The sequence below is a fragment of the Argiope bruennichi genome, chromosome 2 (genome assembly GCF_947563725.1).
Source record: "Argiope bruennichi chromosome 2, qqArgBrue1.1, whole genome shotgun sequence".
NCBI classification, from domain to species: Eukaryota; Metazoa; Arthropoda; class Arachnida; order Araneae; family Araneidae; genus Argiope; species Argiope bruennichi.
This window is the reverse complement of record NC_079152.1, coordinates 1,179,880-1,201,018: the sequence shown is the minus strand read 5'-3', so window position 1 is coordinate 1,201,018 and position 21,139 is coordinate 1,179,880. Positions and strand designations below refer to the sequence as shown.

The 21,139-nt window shown below is 29.3% G+C and overlaps 1 protein-coding gene across 6 annotated transcripts; it reads right to left on the bottom strand.

Moving 5' to 3' along the window:
• Nucleotides 1-5,324: 5,324 nt before the first annotated feature.
• Nucleotides 5,325-19,161, bottom strand: LOC129991237 (RING finger protein 145-like). Of its 6 annotated transcripts, none has more exons than XM_056098217.1 (3): nucleotides 18,784-19,161; nucleotides 16,858-17,097; nucleotides 5,326-8,380 (listed from the first exon to the last, which is right to left on the bottom strand). In XM_056098217.1, the coding sequence occupies exons 2-3, from the start codon at nucleotides 16,994-16,996 to the stop codon at nucleotides 6,747-6,749; spliced, it is 1,773 nt and encodes a 590-aa protein (XP_055954192.1). In that variant the 5' UTR covers nucleotides 16,997-17,097; nucleotides 18,784-19,161; the 3' UTR covers nucleotides 5,326-6,746. The 6 variants fall into 6 exon arrangements, with proteins under 6 accessions (XP_055954195.1, XP_055954192.1, XP_055954190.1 ...); XM_056098215.1 differs by having other exon boundaries at nucleotides 18,794-19,161; XM_056098216.1 differs by having other exon boundaries at nucleotides 18,957-19,161.
• Nucleotides 19,162-21,139: the final 1,978 nt, after the last annotated feature.

Genomic DNA, 21,139 nt, shown 5'->3' with positions numbered 1-21,139 from the left:
TTCTTAAATACATACAGTCTTGTAGGAATCATCAATGCTTATTGCTTAGTTTTACTCACACACAAAAAAATTCTTACAAAGAGGTAGTGAAATTTTTACCTTCATTGTAGTTCTACTTTAATTAATTTTAGATAAACTTGCATGCTGGTTAAAATTTTGAATTTTGTTTTTAACTCTGAAATTCCCTCTTTGTACTTTTTTTTTCTTTCTTTCATAATTCAATCAAAGACAATAATGCTTGAAGATTGTCAACATATTTCAAGCCACACTTATTAACTTAGTTATTAGTTTAAATTAATCCAGATCACTTTAGACCGGACAAAGAAATGACTCTAAGACATTGCCTTAGAAGTGGTACAAGCAATTGTGCGAAGGTTAATGACAAATGCTGGTTAAATCTGAAGGACTGGCGAATTATTTACGTCAAATAATATAATAATCACACTAAATGAATATTTTCATTTACATTTAAAAACGTCGATTTGGGATCGGAGGTTCTTGAAAATATAAAGAGAATTCCAATGACAGCAATTCCAATTATGTGCTATCCATTTTTTTTTATTTTCTTGCTTCAAATATTGCAAATCTATTGAAATTTTATTTTTTACCTAATTATATTTCTAACATGTATGGGTGTCATTTATATATAAAACAAACTTGTAACTACGTTCGCTTATTATTGTTATATTATTTAATATGGTATGTTGGATAGTTAAAAAAATTTCAAACTATAGAAAAAATGTTTTACTGAACAAGTTGGTTCCAAAAGGCAACAAAGTATATATTATCAAATAATGCAGGATCGCTAAAGTACTAAAAACTCAACATTCATAATCTAGGGACTGGTAAGGATAAGATTTATAGTACTACAAAAGTGGAGTAAGGTTTCACAAATTTATTTTTGATTAGTTAAACATTCAAATAAAGGTGGTTAGGTCGTAAAGTTGATTACATTCCAGGACTTTTATTTCAAACAGAATTAAATTAATATTTTTAATAGTGATGATCACTATAGTCTGTATTTTCTGTAGGTGTTTCAAGGTCACATTTTCTACCGCGTTACTGGTACCAGACAACCAATAACGAGGTAGAAAATGTGGCCTTGAACCGCCTACAGAAAATACACAAACTATAAGCGAGAACAAAAAATTGAAGGAAATAAGTTTATCTTTACAAATAAGAATGCCTAATGAAAGACTATGGAATTTGAAATCAGAAAATGTTACACTGCTCAGCAGGTTGTTCTTTCATATTTTAACCCTTAGTGATCTTGCTAAATAAATTTGCCTAAATTATAACTCATATGGAAAATATGTACCAAGTATCCAAGAAAAAAAAACTCATCTTTCAGCATCATGAGCAGGTTTTCTTACCAGGCTGCCACGGAAAAATACAATTTTAAACTTCTTAGGGATCCCTCTCCTAATCTAAAAAATCCCGATCTTTTTAAGCATAGTAAAAATAAATAATCGTCACCATCACTTTAAAAACACCATTCGCGTTTGTTAAACCATGGGAGTTCATCTCTTTTCTACTTGCTCACGTTTCTGCATACATCCGTCCAATTTCAAAGACTGAGAAGAAAAAAATACCAAAGTTGAAATGATGACTACAAGCTACTTGAATACTAGTAAAACTGGAAAAGAAAAAACACTTTCTAGCAAAGTTTTATATTTAAGAAATACTACAAAAAGAAAATATTTGAATGCATGTGCAAAAATGTTCATGTTGTTTTAAAAACCGCATCTTGTTTGAATCGACGTTTATTAAAAAATAATGCAGTATTATGCAAAAAGCGATTGATTTACTTCAATATCTTTATTCCAAATTCAAATTTCCACTATATATTCAAAACTTGCAAAGATCCAATCTGAAATTGACCTGGGGGAAAAAACTAAAAATACAAAGATTAGCTTGATTCATTTAATAAAGAAATTTGCTGAGATTATTTCTATTCTAATAGAGCAGTAGTAGTTCCTAAACTAGGGACTGAGATAAAATGTATGTATAGTTCTACAATTTGATGAGGGCTGTAAAAGTTTCATTAAATCACTTGGTAACATCGCGATAAAAAAATAAAAAAAATAGTGCAATGCGCAAACAAGCTATGTCGAATGACAAGAAATGAAATGAAGCAAATCTCAATGTGTGACGGGCATGTGAAAAATCCAACTTTTTTCACTCGATACATCTGTCTTGTCGTTCCACTCGAGCATTCATGTTGACTTGTAGCTACAATATTGGATATTCCATAGATCATGCTCTTAACACGCCTCGAAAAAATCCATGCAGCGATCTCGCTGAGGCGCCAAGAACGGATTCACACAATCCACCTGATCAGGCTCTCAATGTGTCTCTTGAAGAAATCCATGCGAAGAATTTGGTGGGCAGCCAGAAATAGATTCACACCCCCCCCCCCCTCCACCGGGTCATGCTTTTAATATGCCTCTTGAAGATAAAATCCATGCAGCTATCTTGGAATAATAGGTTCACACCATCTGGTGCTGCTTTTAATATGGTTCTTGAAAAAGAAATCCACGCCGTGATTTTGGTGAGCCACCAGGAATAGATTCACACCATCCACCTGATCAGGCTCTTAATGTGTCTCTAGAACCCCCCCCCCCCAAACAACAACAACAACAACCATGCAGCGATTTCAGTAGGCAGCCGGGAATAGATTCACCGACATCCACCTAGCCATGCTTTTAATATGCCTCTTGAAGATAAAATCCATGCAGCTACCTTGGTGGGCTGCAGGAATAGATTCACAATACCTAACTGAATACAGACTTAAAGCAGCGCAGATATCATCCATGATTTTAATGATGAAGTGAACCAGGAATAAGAAAGTAAAAATGAAACGAATCTATACTACTACTCTACGGAACTTCTTAAATCTCAGATTATGTCGATTATATATAATTCGCTACATTTTTGAATCAGCGTGTTTATACACTTCTGAAAATACAGATCAACAGACGTTCAACTCCGTTGGCTAAAAATTGGATAGGAGACTACAATATAAATATTAAATCTGAGAATTCATCGATCTAGCTCTTTTCGCTTTGAACGGCTAGAAAACTTCCTTTGAATAGATTTTGCTCAAAATTTGGTGTAAAGACCGTACACCAAATTTCATTCATCTAGCTCTAAGTGTTTTTGAGTTATCTTTTCACAGAGAGACATTTTCCAAAAATATGTTTTTCGAACTCAGGGAAGTCTAAAACATGGAGATTCGTCAAAATCTCGAGTTCAAATTCTTTAACGATTACAAAGCCTTCTCTATACTTTGTATACGTGAAAGTAAATAACCATTCAAATAATTACATTTTTAAATGTTTAATGAAATAGATAGACAATATTTCCTTGTGTAACGTGTTTCATGAAGCAATGTCATTACTTAAAATACTTGTTGAAAAGCAAACAAGTTGACAACAACAATGCTTACAACAAAACTTGTTGTAAGCATTCAATTCCAAGCTTTCAATGTGCACAACTTGTTTTTTCACATATTTAAAGTTAGCAATCACTTCACTGCGTTATTCTACATTTGATAGTTCCCGTTAATGAGATGCTTATGTCTGACTTAGCTTTAACGTGCGATTCGCGCAATTTATCCAAAGTTGGCTGTTGCGAAAAAAAAGGCCAAACAGTCGAAGCCTGGCTTAGCATATAAGCGCTATCCTCGAACATGGTGGCCCGAGCAAAAACGAGATCAAGAGCGAAGTTGATTTATGGGGTGGGGGAAGAATGCAACAAATTTCATATAACAACAACAAAAAAATGCATTTTACTATTTATTACAATACAGAATTGGTGAAACAGTTTTATAAAAGTTAATATTTCAGTCCTAAAAATCAGCTTTAATAAATCAAAAACAAAACTGATTACATCATAAGCATATAAAATACATCGATATTTGCGTTATTAAAACTTGCGACTTTTTACTTCATATTTTTACATACTTTTTATAACAAATTCGTTGATTACATCATGATAATACATTTTTTAGTCTAATTCGGATCCGACAAATAAATGTCTAAGAATGTAAATAGTCCTTGCGGTGGAAAGATGTGTCACGCACGTCGAGATGCTTTTATCAGAGAATCGCCAACAACACGTTATATAGCAGGCTATTATCACAGAAGTAAAAATAATGCTCGCGCCCTGTCGCGTCAGACTGTTTGTCAAGAGCACAACGTTAGTATGAAAATGAATTCATTTTGAAGATGTGTACCGTTTTCGAATTTCTATAAGGTATCGGTGTGGCCTCGCTGCGATTTATGACGGACTGTTTTGGTACACGCATTTGTGAATTTCTTGCCACCGCAATAATAGTTAATTGTATCTCAAGTAATTTATTATTATGAATCTTGTAGTGAGATGGTACCATACTTGTTTTGAATTGGTAGATACTACATGATAATGTACAATTGCATGTAAGTATTTAAATTCAGATCAAAGAAAAAAGAAAAGAAATGGAACAAAAAAAAGGGGAGAGAGAAAAAAATTAAGAAATTACCAACGTTTTTCTATTGCAGATCAGTGAATGATGCGAAATTCTTAGAAAAACGTTGCCTTGTGTGCTCGAACCGTTTTTAAGCCTCATCAAGATTCAAAAATTAAGAGTACGAAGCTCTTCTAAATATCTAGGGCCGGTCATCTAGGAAGGAGGGGGTGGGGGGTGGGGGTCTGGAAGTATAATACACCTACAACCTAACGGAGATCCTATGATCATTACAAACTAAAGTTCACTTTTAAAAATTAAAAAAAAAAAAAAAAAAAACGAAAATCATATAACACGGTTTTCTTCAGAGGCGCTCGCGAAAGATTTGGGGAACCCCTAACATAAATTTCAGCGCAGTGATGGGAGATAAGATAATGTTATTATGAAAGGATGAGAAAAAGTAAGATGTTCACATATGATTAGTCTTGCTGACCTGGCGAACCATTTCGATGATAAAAGGCAACTTTTTACATGCTTTTGGGGAATGACCACGCTAAACATTAACCCCATCGTGGGTGTGGAGTACAGTTATGAAGACAATGCAGTAGGAGGAGCACATTTTTGAAGGCAGGCTATCTCTCACTGGAACATAAGTTTGACATTTTTAAATGCAATAAATAGTTAAAATTTTCTAATTAAGTTACTGACAACGGTATTGCAAAAAAATATGTATGATCCTACAAATTCATTCAAGCTGAAATAAGCAATTTAAATAAACACAACTTTTATCAAATTTATTTAATACTTATATTGAATCCATTTATTTTCGAAAAATACAACAGGTATATTGAAAATATACCTGTTGAAGCATCGAATGAAAAGAATTTAATACACATACGGAAGCAGGAAGGATGAAGGAAGCATCGAATTGAAATGAAATTTAATACATATAATGATACAGCTGAATGGATCCAAAAATCAAGACAATTAATCAAATGCAGCGTACACAATTAGACAAATATACTTCAATTTATATAGCGCGTGGGACCACTTCCTGCAGCAGTGCCTGACGCAATACGGTCCAGCATTATGTTAATTAGATGTTTGAGACAGATGGAACCTCGAATCATGAACAACCAATTGCAAATCACGTATAGAGTAACACGTTGGCATCTGGCATTTCAGCTGGTCCATGGAAGCTCTATAGAGGACAAATCCGGGGAGCGGATCAGATATGGAAGAGCCTGAACATGACGTAGGGAATTCTCGAGGAACTCGAGCTATATGCAAATGAGCATTATGTAATTGGAAAATTACTGTGCAATTCTTGAGAAATTCAAATCGTGGTCAAGCGCAATCTCATCAAACTTGGATCATTTGCATATCGGATCTCACTGTACTTATTTGCAAAGTTTCACAATTGCATTTTTCTTCCTCCTTGGTGCGCTATTTTCAATGTACCTGTGTGCCTTTTAAAGCACTCAAAAATTTTTACTTTACAAAGATTGTTTTAGTCCTTATAGACCCAGCCTAGTTATGGAGATGGCTGGTTCTGTAGATACCTCGTATATATATTTTCTACACAAACAATAGAAAAATAATTTATTTAAAACGAGAAATTAGCAAACACGGATTCGTAAAATAAATAATATTTATTTACTTTGTGCTTTTCTAAAATAGTGATTCAAATGAAATTGTCAACAATTCGATGTGCGTGAATGTGCCACAAACATTTATTACAGTAAAATCCATCTCTTTCTTTCTCTTTTTTTTTTACAATTAAATTTATTCACACTTCAAAGAAATGCTCACAAATTTTTATTGAAGCACACCGAAATATACATATAATACAGGAAACTAACATGGACAGATGATGGTGAATTACTTACATGAACATATAAATCACTGATAAAAAAATGACTTAATTTTTAACAAGAGAAATGCGATCACAAATTACGAATAAAATAAACATTAAAATTCTGAAATGTCAAAAACTTTTAACGTAAAAAATAGATAGAACTATAAGAATGAGACAGATTCGTTAAGGGATCTTTAAGAACATGTAAAAGGAAGATATTTATCACTACCATTAAAAATGGCACGAACTGTTCTTATTAAAATAATTGAAAATATGGTTAAAGCCTTAGGCTCATATCATTTAAACACATTTTATATATTTACACCTATCAGAATATTATCACATTTTAATTAACAAAGAAAATAATTTTTAAATATTATTATATAGAGCTATATACATATATTCACAAAAAATTAAGATTCAAAATAGATTGGCAACTTTTCACTGAGCAGCAGCAGCATATCTTTCACCTGTTCTTTGTTCATCTTGAGCTAAATCAGTGTCTTCATTAGGATGTAAAGTAACCACACTGTGACAAAGAGGGCATTTGTCTTGCACGTAAAGCCACTTCCGCAAGCAAGTCCGATGAAAGTAGTGTTGACAAGGCGTAACACATGCAGCTCTCATGCTGCCGAAGCAGATAGAGCATACATCATCTAGTTGAGAGAGCTGTTCCTCTGTGGCAGAGGGTAGTGACTTCGCCTTTTTGGCTGCCTCTCTCCTAAGTAGAAAGCTTCTCCAACCAGTTTGTAAACGTTGCCAAACATTGAAGTAACAGTGAATCAACAGAATCGAAGCATTCACCAAGTTCCACTTGCCAGAAGTTGATTCCCACAGTCCCATGCCGACGACAAAAATGGCAACGAAAAATTCCAAAACTTTCGTGACTGCTCTAGTGTAATATACGATGTCATCCAAGTTCTCCCATGGCTCAAATCGTACTGAGTCATACAGAAATAAGGAATGCACAACTAAAAGGTCGAGAACTTGGACAGATGTCAGCGTGCAGCTGGAGAGAACCACCATCATCCAAAAGTCAATAGGAAATACAGCTGAAAGCACTCGCGTTAAGTACAGAGGGAAGACCAACAAAGCGAAACACAAACTCAAAGCTCTGAAATGTCGCCACAGGCTCCGACTCCTTGATGCACTCAAGGCCAGAACCACGGGTTCAGCTATTTCTAGCATAGACTGCAGCAAGGAAGAGAGGACAATGAATAGAATGATTGTCATCACTGCCATTCGGGCTGGCATCTTCATTTCCATCAATCCTGTCTGGAATGATAGCAGGATAAGTGTTAAGCCTTCAGTCCAACCACTATGCATTGGGTTATCATGGAAGAATGCGGAAAACCCTTGAAGGTATGCCCGCGTAGAGCATAGGATAAAAAAGGATAAGTAAGATACAGTGACAGAAGTGGCAACAAGGGTAACAGGACTAGCACAAATGGAACTGATGGTAGTCAACAATATTAAATACCATTCATCACCCCAAGCCAATCTTTCAACTTGATAAATGCTTCCAATAAGCTTCACAAAGAATTCTATCAACCAGAATAAGGCAAAATGGGTAGGGACAAATAGTTTATTCCATAACAGAATGAACAATGTCCCTAATCCATGTACTTCTGTGACAGTAAGAGCATCCATGTAAGCTAATTTGGCACAATCCACAATAGTTGGGATCTGGTAAGTAATATAAAGAAGTACGTTGAATCCTGTAACGGCATCACAAAAGTTTTGAAAAAAAGGAAGCGTATCCACCGGCAAGTTTGCCAACCGCGCAATTACAGGTATTATATACACCGCAAATACTGGCGTAACAAATAGCCATGGGCCTTTCAACAGGAAAGAGATAAGACCTCCAAGACATCCATGAAATATGAACATAGCTACTTGTCGTCTTAAAAAGAATGGATCGTCTTCAGCAGTCACAATCTTGTTTGTTTCCACGTCAATATAGTAGCTGGAGACAATATGGCAGCTAAATATAAGAGCTCCACTTACAAAATGTGTATATAAGGCCTGTACGTGTCGCAATGGTAGCAATAATAGAAGAAAACCATGAAGAAGTACTGAAAAGGAAACACCAAACTTAAAAACTATTTCACCACATACATTTTTTTTCATGTTTTTGATAAACATATAAGCACAAAAACTATTTCAGTTTTAGATTTTTGAATGAAATAAATTGTGATAGATATAAAATATGTAGTTTTTACAAATAAGGATTCAAACAAGCAACCACTCTTATTGTTTCAATATTTAAAATATTAGTCATCTCACTACTAACCCAGCCCAAACGGGCCGAACAAATTCTACACTAACGAGACGTTTGGGGCTGGTTTAATTTCCAAATGACGAATTCGGAATGTAAAGCGAAAGCATCCTTAGTGGTAACTTACTTTATATCTTGAACCCTTCGTTTGAAACAGAAACCTGCCCGAAAACGGCCCAGTAGTAAAGAATTTTCACAGCCAGGTTAATAGCACAGAAAGGGTTAAAACTCCTAAACATAATTTCAATAAAACATATTGGAAAAAAATATTAAGTAAGGTCTCATATAATGATTCAGTATGACTATTATGAACTAGTAGCACCCATTGTCCATGACATAATGGATGTTAGGGAAATAAAAATTAGAAAAACTAAAAAAACTATTAAAATGAATTAATATAATAATAATAATAATTGTATGTTTTTTAAAATTAAAATTCAAAGACAGAACTAATCCCTACCCTGCCAAAATAAAATTGTTATTTCACATGCAATACTCACGGCTTTGAGATGTATGATTAGTGGACAATTAATTAAAAAAATCAACCAATAAACGTATTTTGATCAATCTTATTTTAAATTTAGAAAGAAATGTTCATATATTTACAATAAAAAAATATGTAAAAGTCAATGGAAATAAAATGTCAAATGCAAAAATTTAGTTAAAAAAAATATTTTTTCAGAAAAAGTTATTAATTTTTACATTAAAAAAAATCAATACATTATATCAGAGATTCAAGATAAATTTCTTTAGAAAGACAATTGTTTGCTCTTTTTTTGTCAGTGCAAAGAGTTTTTACCCTATAATTATTAGATATGATACTAAAGGAAAATACATGAAAAAAAAATCATCTAAAACATTTAATAAAAATTTTTTCACTATGAATATTAAAATTCGGACTTCGAGGTGCATTGAATCTCCATTATGATAATTTGGAAGCCAAATTTCATGTTTGTGATAGTGATAGATTTGTCCAGTGGCATCTATTTATGCAGTGGTATCAGGTCAGTGGATTTAGTTTTGCAGTCTTAGACAATACATATTAAGAGGCCCCTTTTTCAACAAGATGGTCGATTTCAGGCACATTTGCACATTACTTTTTAGCTTCATATATTTTCATATTTTTATTTTATTAATCATACATCACTATTTATTATATACTATTATTAGTTATTGATTATTACCATTAACTATATGTAATTTTTTTAAATTATCTTTTATGACTTCAGATTGCTTGGCTTCCATGCTTGTACACATTATTAGTTCGTACATAACAGATTCATAGCTCGGTTTTATAAATATTCTAATAACTGAACTTAATGAAATACAAAGGATACTTGATAATGTGTTCATATTATCCTAATATTTTGTCATTCATAGAGTTTGTATATTTCCTAAATTTGTTTATTCAAGTTTATAAAATACAAACACTATGAATGATAGATAAAGTTTAAATGAAGCTTCTAACCCACGCTTTATGTCATTGAGTTTTAAAGCTGAGACCATTCTCAATCAAGTGGCCATCGGCAGTTATCTAATTGGAAATTCGACATTGAATATTTATGGACATTGCCAACAGACAAATACACACAAAAACATTTCCTTTTATAATTATAGAATTAAATTAGTTGGAAAGAAGTATTTTTACTAAATTACAAACATATTCAAAGTATAAATAATGAGCCAAGAGATCTAATTCAATAAAGATTTACTTACTACAGTTAAAAAATACCCATCATAATTGTTATGTCATTTACCCTAGTGTGACACTAAGTGGACAATGATATTCTGGTAAAAGTTTAGTGAATGTACTGATAATTATTTCTTCATATTGTCCTCTAATTTGAAACATTGCCCTTTATACTAAAAAAATCACAGCTTGAAGAATCCAGATTCTGCAAGAAGAGAAGGAAACTGACTGAGGATTTCCCATCAAAAAATACTGAGTGAGGCAATTAATTGTCATACACATAACAATGATGGCTGAACAATTTTCCTGTCATTTTGACTTGATTATCGGTCTTCCATACTATGCAGTGACCTGAAGGTAGGGAGTTTGTCTTTGGGTGTGCAATAGAAAAAAAAAAGTGTGTTGTGCCATTTTTAAAGCACATATGATAAAGAATAAGAATATAATACCATGCACTGGGTCCCATTTATTCTTAATAAAGCACTCATGATACAAAAGGGAAATTTTAACTTCAAACTGCTTAACCTTAAGTTTAATGCTACAAATAGTGAAAAATATAAATTAAAATCTTAATGGTAATCAATTATCAGAATGAACTTTCAGACTGTGAAGATGAAATTTTGACCCAGTAGCTAAGATATTTATTTATCATAAAAAATAAATACCTTTTCCTTATTTAACTTATAACCAAAAAATTCAGGATACACATACCCAGGAAAAAATATACTGTATATATGAACAATAAAAATAAAATAATCTTTAAAAAATATAAAAAGAAAAGCCTTATGTTATAATTTTTTTTTCCTTTGGAAATAATAAAATTCCTAATCACTTATTAAAAGGAAAATATCACAACAATCAAAATGACTACATAAATGCCTTAAAACAGCTATGCAAGGTGTATTAGAAATTCAATATGTTATTAAAAATCAAAATGTATGTAAAGACAATTAGTTATTGATTATTATGAAGAATATCTATCAAACTTGAAAATTTCTCAAATAAATTTCATTAAAAAATAGTATTTGAATAGTATGATTTAGGGGGAAAAAAGTCTTTTTCAAGTATAACAGATTATGAAGTGCATAATTGTGGCTGTAAAATTCATTTATGTAAATTTAATCAAAGAAGAATTGTTCTATGTTATCATGATTTGAATTTTGATGACAGCTGGTAGGTTAGATTTCCTTTTATGAATGAAGTAAGCAAACAAAATATTTTTGCTGTATTTTGAAAAAAAATTTAATGCCCTATTAAAGTAATTCAGAATTTCATTGTTTTTATTGATCAAGATGAGGAAATATAATTTGTTCTTTAAATTATCCTGCTCATTTACTAACCAATGTTGCTAAAAATTTCTATGAGTATATTTTAATACATCAAACATGAAGAAAAGAATTAAATTAGAAAGTATCTATACAATCTCAGGATAAATCTTTAATCATTATCTTGAAAACAAAATGTAGAATTTTACACTGAGTTGAACTATCATTAAAAAGGAGAAGGATAATCATTATTTTCCTTGTTTACAAACCAAAGTTAATGAAAATTTTTATGAATACACTTTAATATATCAGGCATCAAGAAAACAATTTTTTCCCTTATTAATATTTTAAAGTGCGTATTAGAAATAATTAAATTAAAAAAAAAACATGATGTGAATCAGGAAATAAGAAAAAATTGAAAAATAAAATAACATAGGCAATTTAAAGCAAAAAATAGGAAATTAATGAAGACTTAAATTGAATTAAGAGGTATTATTGCATATATGTGTGTGTGTTATTTACTACTGTAAAAGATACACTTAATCACATGAAAAAATAAAATCAATATTTTTTTTAGTTCATTATTTTTATGACTTCAAAATTAGAAATTATTCATTCATTGCAAATGAAAATGAGCTTTAAAATAACAAATACAACTTCAGGAATCTGTAGCTGCATTAGAAGAATTTTCAACTCAAAGTGATGGAATTAAAAAAAATTCTGTCAAATGTTTAGTGCTGAAGAAAAGTTTTTGATGACAACTGGACACACAAATTACAAATATGAATGAAGTTATTGAATTTTTCAAAATCAGCATCACAAATATTAATTTCTAAAGGAGTCACTGATTCTACTCAACTGATTTCGGAAAGTCACATTCAAAAATATTCTAATTCTTTCAAGAATAAGATCATTCTACAGTTTTCAGCCAACAGACTTTGGAATTATCAAGGTAAGAAGAATTAGCAATGACGGAAATCCAGCACTAATTTTTAGTTAATGTAAGAATGAGAAGCATTTTTGAAAAAGATTTATACTGTAAATATTTTATCAACAGTATTTAAGACAACCTACATTTTGGCATAATGAGAGAAGTGATACAGAAAATGTCACTGTGAAGTTTTTATTTCCTCATGAACTCTATCATTTTTCTAATGGAGAAGGGAAGATACATAAGCAGTATCTACCCTTCATGACATTGCAAATGTGGAAAACATCAAAACAACAATTAGAAGAACATGCTAACTCTCTCAAGAATATATGATACAGGTTCAGTCAAGTTTTGAGATCACTTGAGAAAATTAAAGAACACTCATTCTAGAATTCAAAATATTTTATAACATTAGAAAAACTGCACAATGAGTTTAAACATGGATGATAAGGACATTCTAATTTCTAAGGGACATAATAATTACATACAATAAAAATATTTTTTAAAATACTTAAATTGTAATTGAAAATATTTAATGAAATTTTACTAAATTAGCCCATGAAATGCTTGATACATCTATACTTTAAAAAATTTATAAAGCTTATAAAGTAGCTTAACATCTTCCAGTAAAATGATGAGTATAGCTCATCACTGAATTTTCATGCCATACAGCAGGATGACGAGCCACACTCGTCATGCGACTAAAGTTACTGTGGAATTTGGTAATAAATTTTGTTTAAAATTTCTGGTGTACTGAATCTGGCAGCACTTTTATTACTTATATTAATATCATAGATCATTATCACATATTGCTTACCGTTAGAATTTCTGGATATAAATCACAACTAAATTGTTGCTAGTCAGTGGGATTTCGTTCTTATAAACATTGGTCTGGACAGTATATATTTTTACTAAAGGAAAAACATGTTGTGAAATAAACACTGTATTGGATAATGCAGACTATGAATATCAAGTTGATTCGAGGGATTCTGAAGAATCATAAGAAATAAACAAATATTTATGCCATACTGATAATGAAACTCATGATAGTGAAATATTACCAAGAAGACAAAAACTTACTAGGTAACTAATAAGTGATTCTAGTGAATATTATGAAATCGTAAACACTTCATCAGAAGAATAGAAGGAAATAGATAACACGCCTGAAATGATGAAATTTACGGGAGTGCCTGGTTTAAACGTTCTGATGTTGGGAAAACTAGGTGCTAATCTGAAGTCATTAGAGGTTTTTAATGAAGTGCTGAATATGAACTTACAAATTACAATGATATCCATATCAATAATATAATTTTAATCAATAATATGTAAGAATTATAAAATGAAATAAGATGTTTTAAATCAAAATTAAATGGTTTTTCATGCACAACTTTTTATTATTAAATCATATAGGAAGGGGTTAAATGAGAAATTTGAATAGTTATTTGTGCAAAAATTTTGATATATTAAAATGAATATTGATCTTGTCTGCAACAGAATAAGCGTGCTGGGAACCTCTGGCACTAATGTTCTTGGGGATTCTCTGAAATTATCATAAATAATTCTGATTTGTCATCATTACATTCTAAAATATAATTTCAAAAATGTTTACACATTTTAATTATATTTTTGTTAATAATTGCCTTTATATTTGCCATATTACTTAATTTTCCTAAACAGTTTAATTAAACTGTTTGAATATTTAAAACATATTGATAGGATGCTAGGCCATATTATTATTAAAGTAGTTTATATATAATTATTTAGATTCAGTTCTCCTTTTTCTGACATTACTTTTTTTTTTTTTTGAGGAAGAAGCGAGAATGATGTTTTTAGCTTTAGAAAAAAAGGTGTGTGTGTGTGGGGGGGGGGTCCTGTTTTGACATTAGCCCTGAGTGTCTTCTTATACATGAGTGCTTCTGGGTATATGAGTCTACTCTGAATTAAATAAAACAAACTTCATATTATCTTAATTGATAATAATAACTTATAAATAGATAATTAATTATTATCTACTAAATATTTTAAAATCTAAATGCACTTCAATTTAAACAAAGAGAGAAGAGTTAATTTTCCCTGTAGTGGGATTGCTGAGGATGTAAAGTAGTGCTATTAAACAAGTAGCAAAATATTTCTTAAAACATCAACTAATGTCATTTTTCCAAAGATAAAACTTAATCTTCTAGTGTTCAAACTTTTATATTTGTTTTAACATTGCAGATATACAACATTATCACAATAATGATGCACATAATATATAAATATCAGTTTAAAAAAAAGCAAAGGAAATACAAATATAATTAACATATTTTTATTTGAATTAAAATAAATTTAATAAAAAGTTTTAAAAAATACACTTTTATTAGTGTGATAATAAAAATATTTTTAATCCTAACTCTTGCTAATTTTTTATTCATAGTAAATTACTATGTATAAAGGATTTATGAAATCAATATTTAAATTGAATTCCCTATTAAGTGGCACAATTCAGATAGAAACAAAATTTAATTAAATTAATCAACTAACTAATAATTAAGTTCTGAAAATATTAAAATAGTATCTTGTCATTGAGAATAGATATATATACACAAAATTTCAAAAAACTCTAGCAAATTAGGAAATTAATGTGCATTAGATTATATCTTTAGAAATGCAAAACAAGTTATATTAAATAATAGTGTATAAAAAAAGACAGAGATAGAATGAAATACACTTTTCTATAGAATTCCAGAATTTCTTCGGTAGTAAGGGGTCAGAATGTAAAATGTTACAATTTATCATATTTTTAGAAACAACAAATATTTCTAATATGCATGATGAAAAATAATTACTATCACTTCAGAAAATAAATAGCATAATAAAAAAATTAAATAAATTATAAATAAAAAAATAAACATTGCAATAATTTAAAGCAGTTTTTAAAAATATTTTTTAATCACAAATTCTTTTAATTGTCAAGAAATTCAAAAATCCATAAAAAAACAAACAAACACACACACACACACAAACCTTTACACAAGGATAGGTATTAAAACAAAACAGTCAAATATAACAATAATTAATTATAAATTAAAAGAAAAAGCATTAATTATATTTAATGTGAAATTTTGAGGAAAAAATTTTAGAATAAAATACTAGCTTTTTAAATAATTCCAATTTATTAACATAGAAAAATCTGATTGAAAATTTTTTTGCAATGCCTTAAAAACCCCAAAATAAGTGCACAATATCATTTGATTCAGACCACAGAATATAAAAGTTTTTGATTTAAAGCTTTAAAAAAAACCGATATAGATAATTTCTTATATTACATAAAAAAAGCTACAATAAATTATTTTGTATCTGTAAATTATAAAGTGAAATCAAAATTCTTTAATCATAATATTTTTAAACAAAGTTTAAATTGTATTGCACATAGCAGATAAAATAAAATAATCTAAAACATGATTCTCAAGTTTTTAAAATTTTGTACTACATAAATAAGAATAAAAAATGTATGTACCCTGTTAGAAACTTTTTGCAGATAAGAATCACCGCTCTTTAAATTGTGTGTTTATATCAATGAATAAAGAATTTAATTTACAATATCCAATTATATTTGTAAATAATCTTTTACACCATAAAAAGTATACATAATCGTATGAAATATAATGTAGCAAACAATGGATACTAATACACAAGAGCAATTATAATAATTAAAGAAAAAGAATGTGACGAGTAAACCTGCTTCATTCTAACCAATTTCAAAATGCAAGATTTTACATAAATTATTTTGAGTAGTAAGCCTGGATCAGATTCCATTATGATTTATATTTATTTTTAATTAACAGAATGACTGAAAATAAAATTTTAAAATGATATTTAGAAAGATTTTAAAAATAATTTAATACCAAAAATAAATATATTTTTACATCTTTTCTTAAATTAAAAATTACATGAGCTATCTCTTTTTTTAAAGCATTCAAGATATTTCAAATACGTGAAATATCAGAAAACTGATTTCTTAGAGTAATAACTAATTTGTTTACATTACTTTATTTAATAGGGTGGCAATTTAAGAACAATGTCAAAACTGGAGAAAATAAATATGTGCCAAAATAATCAATATCAAGATGAAATCTTAGATTCATTTAAATTTTTTATATGAAACTTGTACCGTCAAAAATAATATAAGATCCAAATATAGTCTGGGTATTTTCTGTAGGCAGTACCAGACAGCCAATAATGAGACAGAAAATGTGACCTCGAACTGCATACAGAAAATACACAGACTATAGTAGTATATATACCATAGGATGTGAACTCCTTATTTGAAACATTATATATCAGTTATTAGAAAGAATTACTGTATTTAAATGTTTTGATAAATTGCATTGCTATTTTATGCCTACCTAAATTAGTGATAACACAATTCAAAATTTCTCCCAATTCCATAGAATGAGGTAACGACTTATAGCGATCATGCTGCCACCAGTAATCAATGATGAACAATCCTGGAACTCTCATGATAACACCAACAGCTGCCTCCATGATTTGAGGGATTTCTTCTTAATGTTTTAAAACAAACATAGAAGTAGAAATTCAGCTACTGATTACAGTTCCTCACACTAGGAACCAAAGATTATGTAATCCTGAAATGAAATAAATTTATGCTGAAAAATGCAAAAAGAATACTTGAAATATAACTGTAAGTCATCAATTATAAATATGATTTTATAATGGTAACAGAATTGTATTTCAGTTAACTTCTATGGTATTCACATTCATTTTTTCTAAATATAAAATAATAAAAACTAGGATATAGATATATTATATCATTGAATCCCACTTACGATTTGAAATTACAACTACACTAGAAATGCAGCAAATGTTCCTTTTCTTTACTTTTTTTAAAAGATAATTGCATAATATATGATATTTTAAGATAAATGTTAAATTTTGTTGTCTTTCAAAATGGTCATTTATGCAATGCAATAATAAGAATTTCTATAGCTCACATCATTCACTTTTTTAAATAGCAGATTCTTATTTTAAAAAAGAAAAATAATAGCAACCATTAAATAGATTTTATTAATTATTATTAAAATGATGAGAAAACTGAAATTATTTTTTAATTTAGAAATAATTCAATAAATATTATACAATCCACAAGGTTTTATACCTTATAGATATACCTTAAAAAATGAATTCCCATAGCACACATATTAGCTGCTAATTTAAAATACATACAATACATATTACTTACATATAACCTACATACATCAATAATCTACAATACATATTACTTAAATAATGAAATATAAAATTCAGTGAATAATTTGCATGCATATGAAAAAATATATTTGTTTTAAAATTAAAACATCACAGTAATTTGAACAAAATAAAAAGCAGCTAAATATTAAATAAAATTTTTTTAATTAATCTAATTTTTGACATTTTTAAATTTATAACAACTTAAAAATAATTAATTCCTCCCCCCCCCCCTCATAGTTCTGAATAATGCTATTGAAATTACTGTTTTGTATATTGAAAATTTTCAATAATATTCAATAAACAATCAACCAAACTATAATCTTGACCAGAAACTACAATATTGACAGAAAAGTAAAATGGCCTATTTATTTTAGATATATTCAGATTTCTTCAGTAATAAAAACTAAAAATTTATTTCAGACTTTTTGACATTTTATTTGACAGAAAATTAGAGATATAAGACTATGCAACAGAAGTTGTTGAATTTTGTCATAATTTTTTTCATAATTAAACAATCATGATAATGTTTCAAGGACTAATCATTGCATCTCAAAAATATGAAAATATCTTAACATTATATATAATTATTTCAATAATCAATTTATTTAAGAATACATAATTGATGTAGAATTTTCCTACCAGAGAAATATTAAAACAATGGATAATTAATGGGGAATCCCTTCTATAAAAGCCTAAAACAATATAAGTATAATATTCAATGAAAACTGCATGCATTATACATTATGAATTAATATATGCATTATATATTATCAAAAGTATATCAATCAATATCATATTTACTACAATATCCAAAAAAGAATTGCAATTGTAAAGTAGTAAATAATTAAAAGAAACAGACAACAATAATATGCATATGTTATTAAAAATGAATTATGGAGTTCAAAAGAATAATTATTTATTGCACAAAGAAATCATGAAATGTAAAAAGCATCAATACACATTAATAGTTACTTCGAAACAAGAAGAATTACGAAATGAAGATGACAACCTTAATCGAAAAGTTACCACATGGCAACATTATGAAAAATGATACAGATAACTACCGTGATTCACCTTTATCACATGGATTTGTTTATGCAATTTTCTTGCCTTTGAACGAACATCACAGAAATCCATGCGAATTCTGACTTCTGGACATCTCAGACAGCTGACTCAGAAACAAACAATCTAAGATCCATCTACACTATCGACGTGAACAACAAAAAAATCATCTAACCTATTTATCCTCTGAACAATTCCAAAGGTAGCTTGTCCATATATATTTTGAAAAAGTTAATACTTGAATCTCGTTGTTAAAAATCATGATGGTCCCGCCTTTCAAAATGTAGCAAATAATAATAAAAAAAATCTCATTTTCTTCCTTTAGTTACATTTTTCCCCTATCACAGATTCACAAGATTAAAAAATAAATTGCATTTATTTATTTTCTTTATTTCAGTTACGGTTAAAAGCATTTTCTTATTTTACCATTATAGGAAAACATTATTTTTTCCACCTCTGAATTTTCAGTTTATTTGGCCAGATGAATTTGTATAAAAATAAATTTGTGCAGAATTGTTTCAATTTCCTTATTATCGGTGCTTCAATACACTTATGGTAAATTAAAGAAACACGTAATTCATTTTCGTTGCAGAAGTTGTATATAGAACCTGAATATTTAAAAAAACCACGTGATACTGTGGTGACGCTTTATAAGCCAGATAACAGCTACTAGACATGAGAAATTTCCTGTCTTGTGGTCATGTTATGCGGCTACGAGCCATAAGGTTGCTAGTTCGGTTCTCGCCTATTAGCGATAGTAACAGTACCATATAGGGTTATACCCTATACTTATAGCATAGCATCAACACAGGATTGCCATTCCGCATATGCTTTTCAGAAAACAAATTTATAAAATTTAACATTTTTTCATAGTGCTCTGTTTTAAAAACGATGAATATTTTAAACTGTTATGCAATCAACATCAAAAAGTTATAAACATCAATACTACTCAAGGAGAGATGTGGTTCAAATAATTGATTTGATATTTAGGGTGATCTTGAATCACATTAAAAAGTAACAATTGATTCTGTTTAGAAAATCCAGTTGGATATCGAAATCAAAAATTCATTCATTTATAGGGAAAGCTCCTTGTTCACTGGCGCACGTTCCAGAAAAAGACTTATCAATTAGTTTTGGCGGGACTGATTGATCACACGCAGAGAGCTTTTACTTCCCAAAGAAATAGGTAAAAGTCCTCCCAATACAACCGCTTCATAATGATCACGTCTGAAAGCAATAAGCTGCTTATCTCATTACATGTAAACACGATTTCTTGCTCGTCAAATTCTCCAAATAATATTTTTTTTAAAGTTTCTTCAAATATTCAATGCCTTAAACAAATTTTATATATATCTTAAATGGATGTAAACGCTATAATTACTGTTATTACTAATAGTTTTTGAAAATTGTAAAAATTTCATATTCATGTAATTAAATTCTTTGAGCCCAGTTTGCGTGAGAATTCCGTTGTCTAGAGTAATTTTGTGTTCATGAAAGCAGAATGGAATATCGCTCTTTTCCTTAAAGAATTTGTAGAAGGAGGACACATGCTGCTGCTCCATTGCCATAATGAAAGAATAACGAATTGGTGGTAATTTTCGAATTTGGAAAATGGGTTTTAAAAAATTAGTCTCGCATAATAAATTGAGGAGGATGTTTCTTCTTCATTTAATTAATACATAGCGAAGAGCAGAAATAATTTTTGTAAATTTTAAAAACCAAATATAAGGCCTATTTTTAAACCCTTTTTAAAAGGAAAGTGATTCTTTTAAAAATGAAAGTTTTTTATGAATTTCCACCGATAAATTTTTTAATAGATATTTAAATATGTTTTGAGTTTTCATTAAAAATTCACCCAATTGTAAATAGTTTTCGTATATGAACACCAGAAAATCTAAATTCTTTCGTTTATTAAAGTTTCTTATTATAATATTATCTTTATTTTCAGTGCATCTTGAATTTTTATTTAACGGAAGAAATTTATAATGTTCATATTAATATTATTTATTTTAATTTATTATTTTTCTGTTTTCACCAATTATTCTTTAAATTATTTTTAATTGAAAGGCAAATACACTTTATCATAACGCTTTTTTCTTCTACTACTTTTTTTCCCCTTCTTTCTTCTACCTTTATTTATTTATTTTTGCTAGAAAGGGTGCGAGAGCTACATAACAGTGAAATGAAGTCATTAGTTTTATGGATTTGAAAAGTAAATTAAAATAATATATCAGCAAAAAAATTATTTCAAGAAAAAGCAGGATAAAATTTGTTAAAGTCTCTGAACCAAAAATAAAATTTTTAACAAAACGCAATTCCTGAAAATAAATTAAGATAAATTGCTGAAAAAGAGTTGCA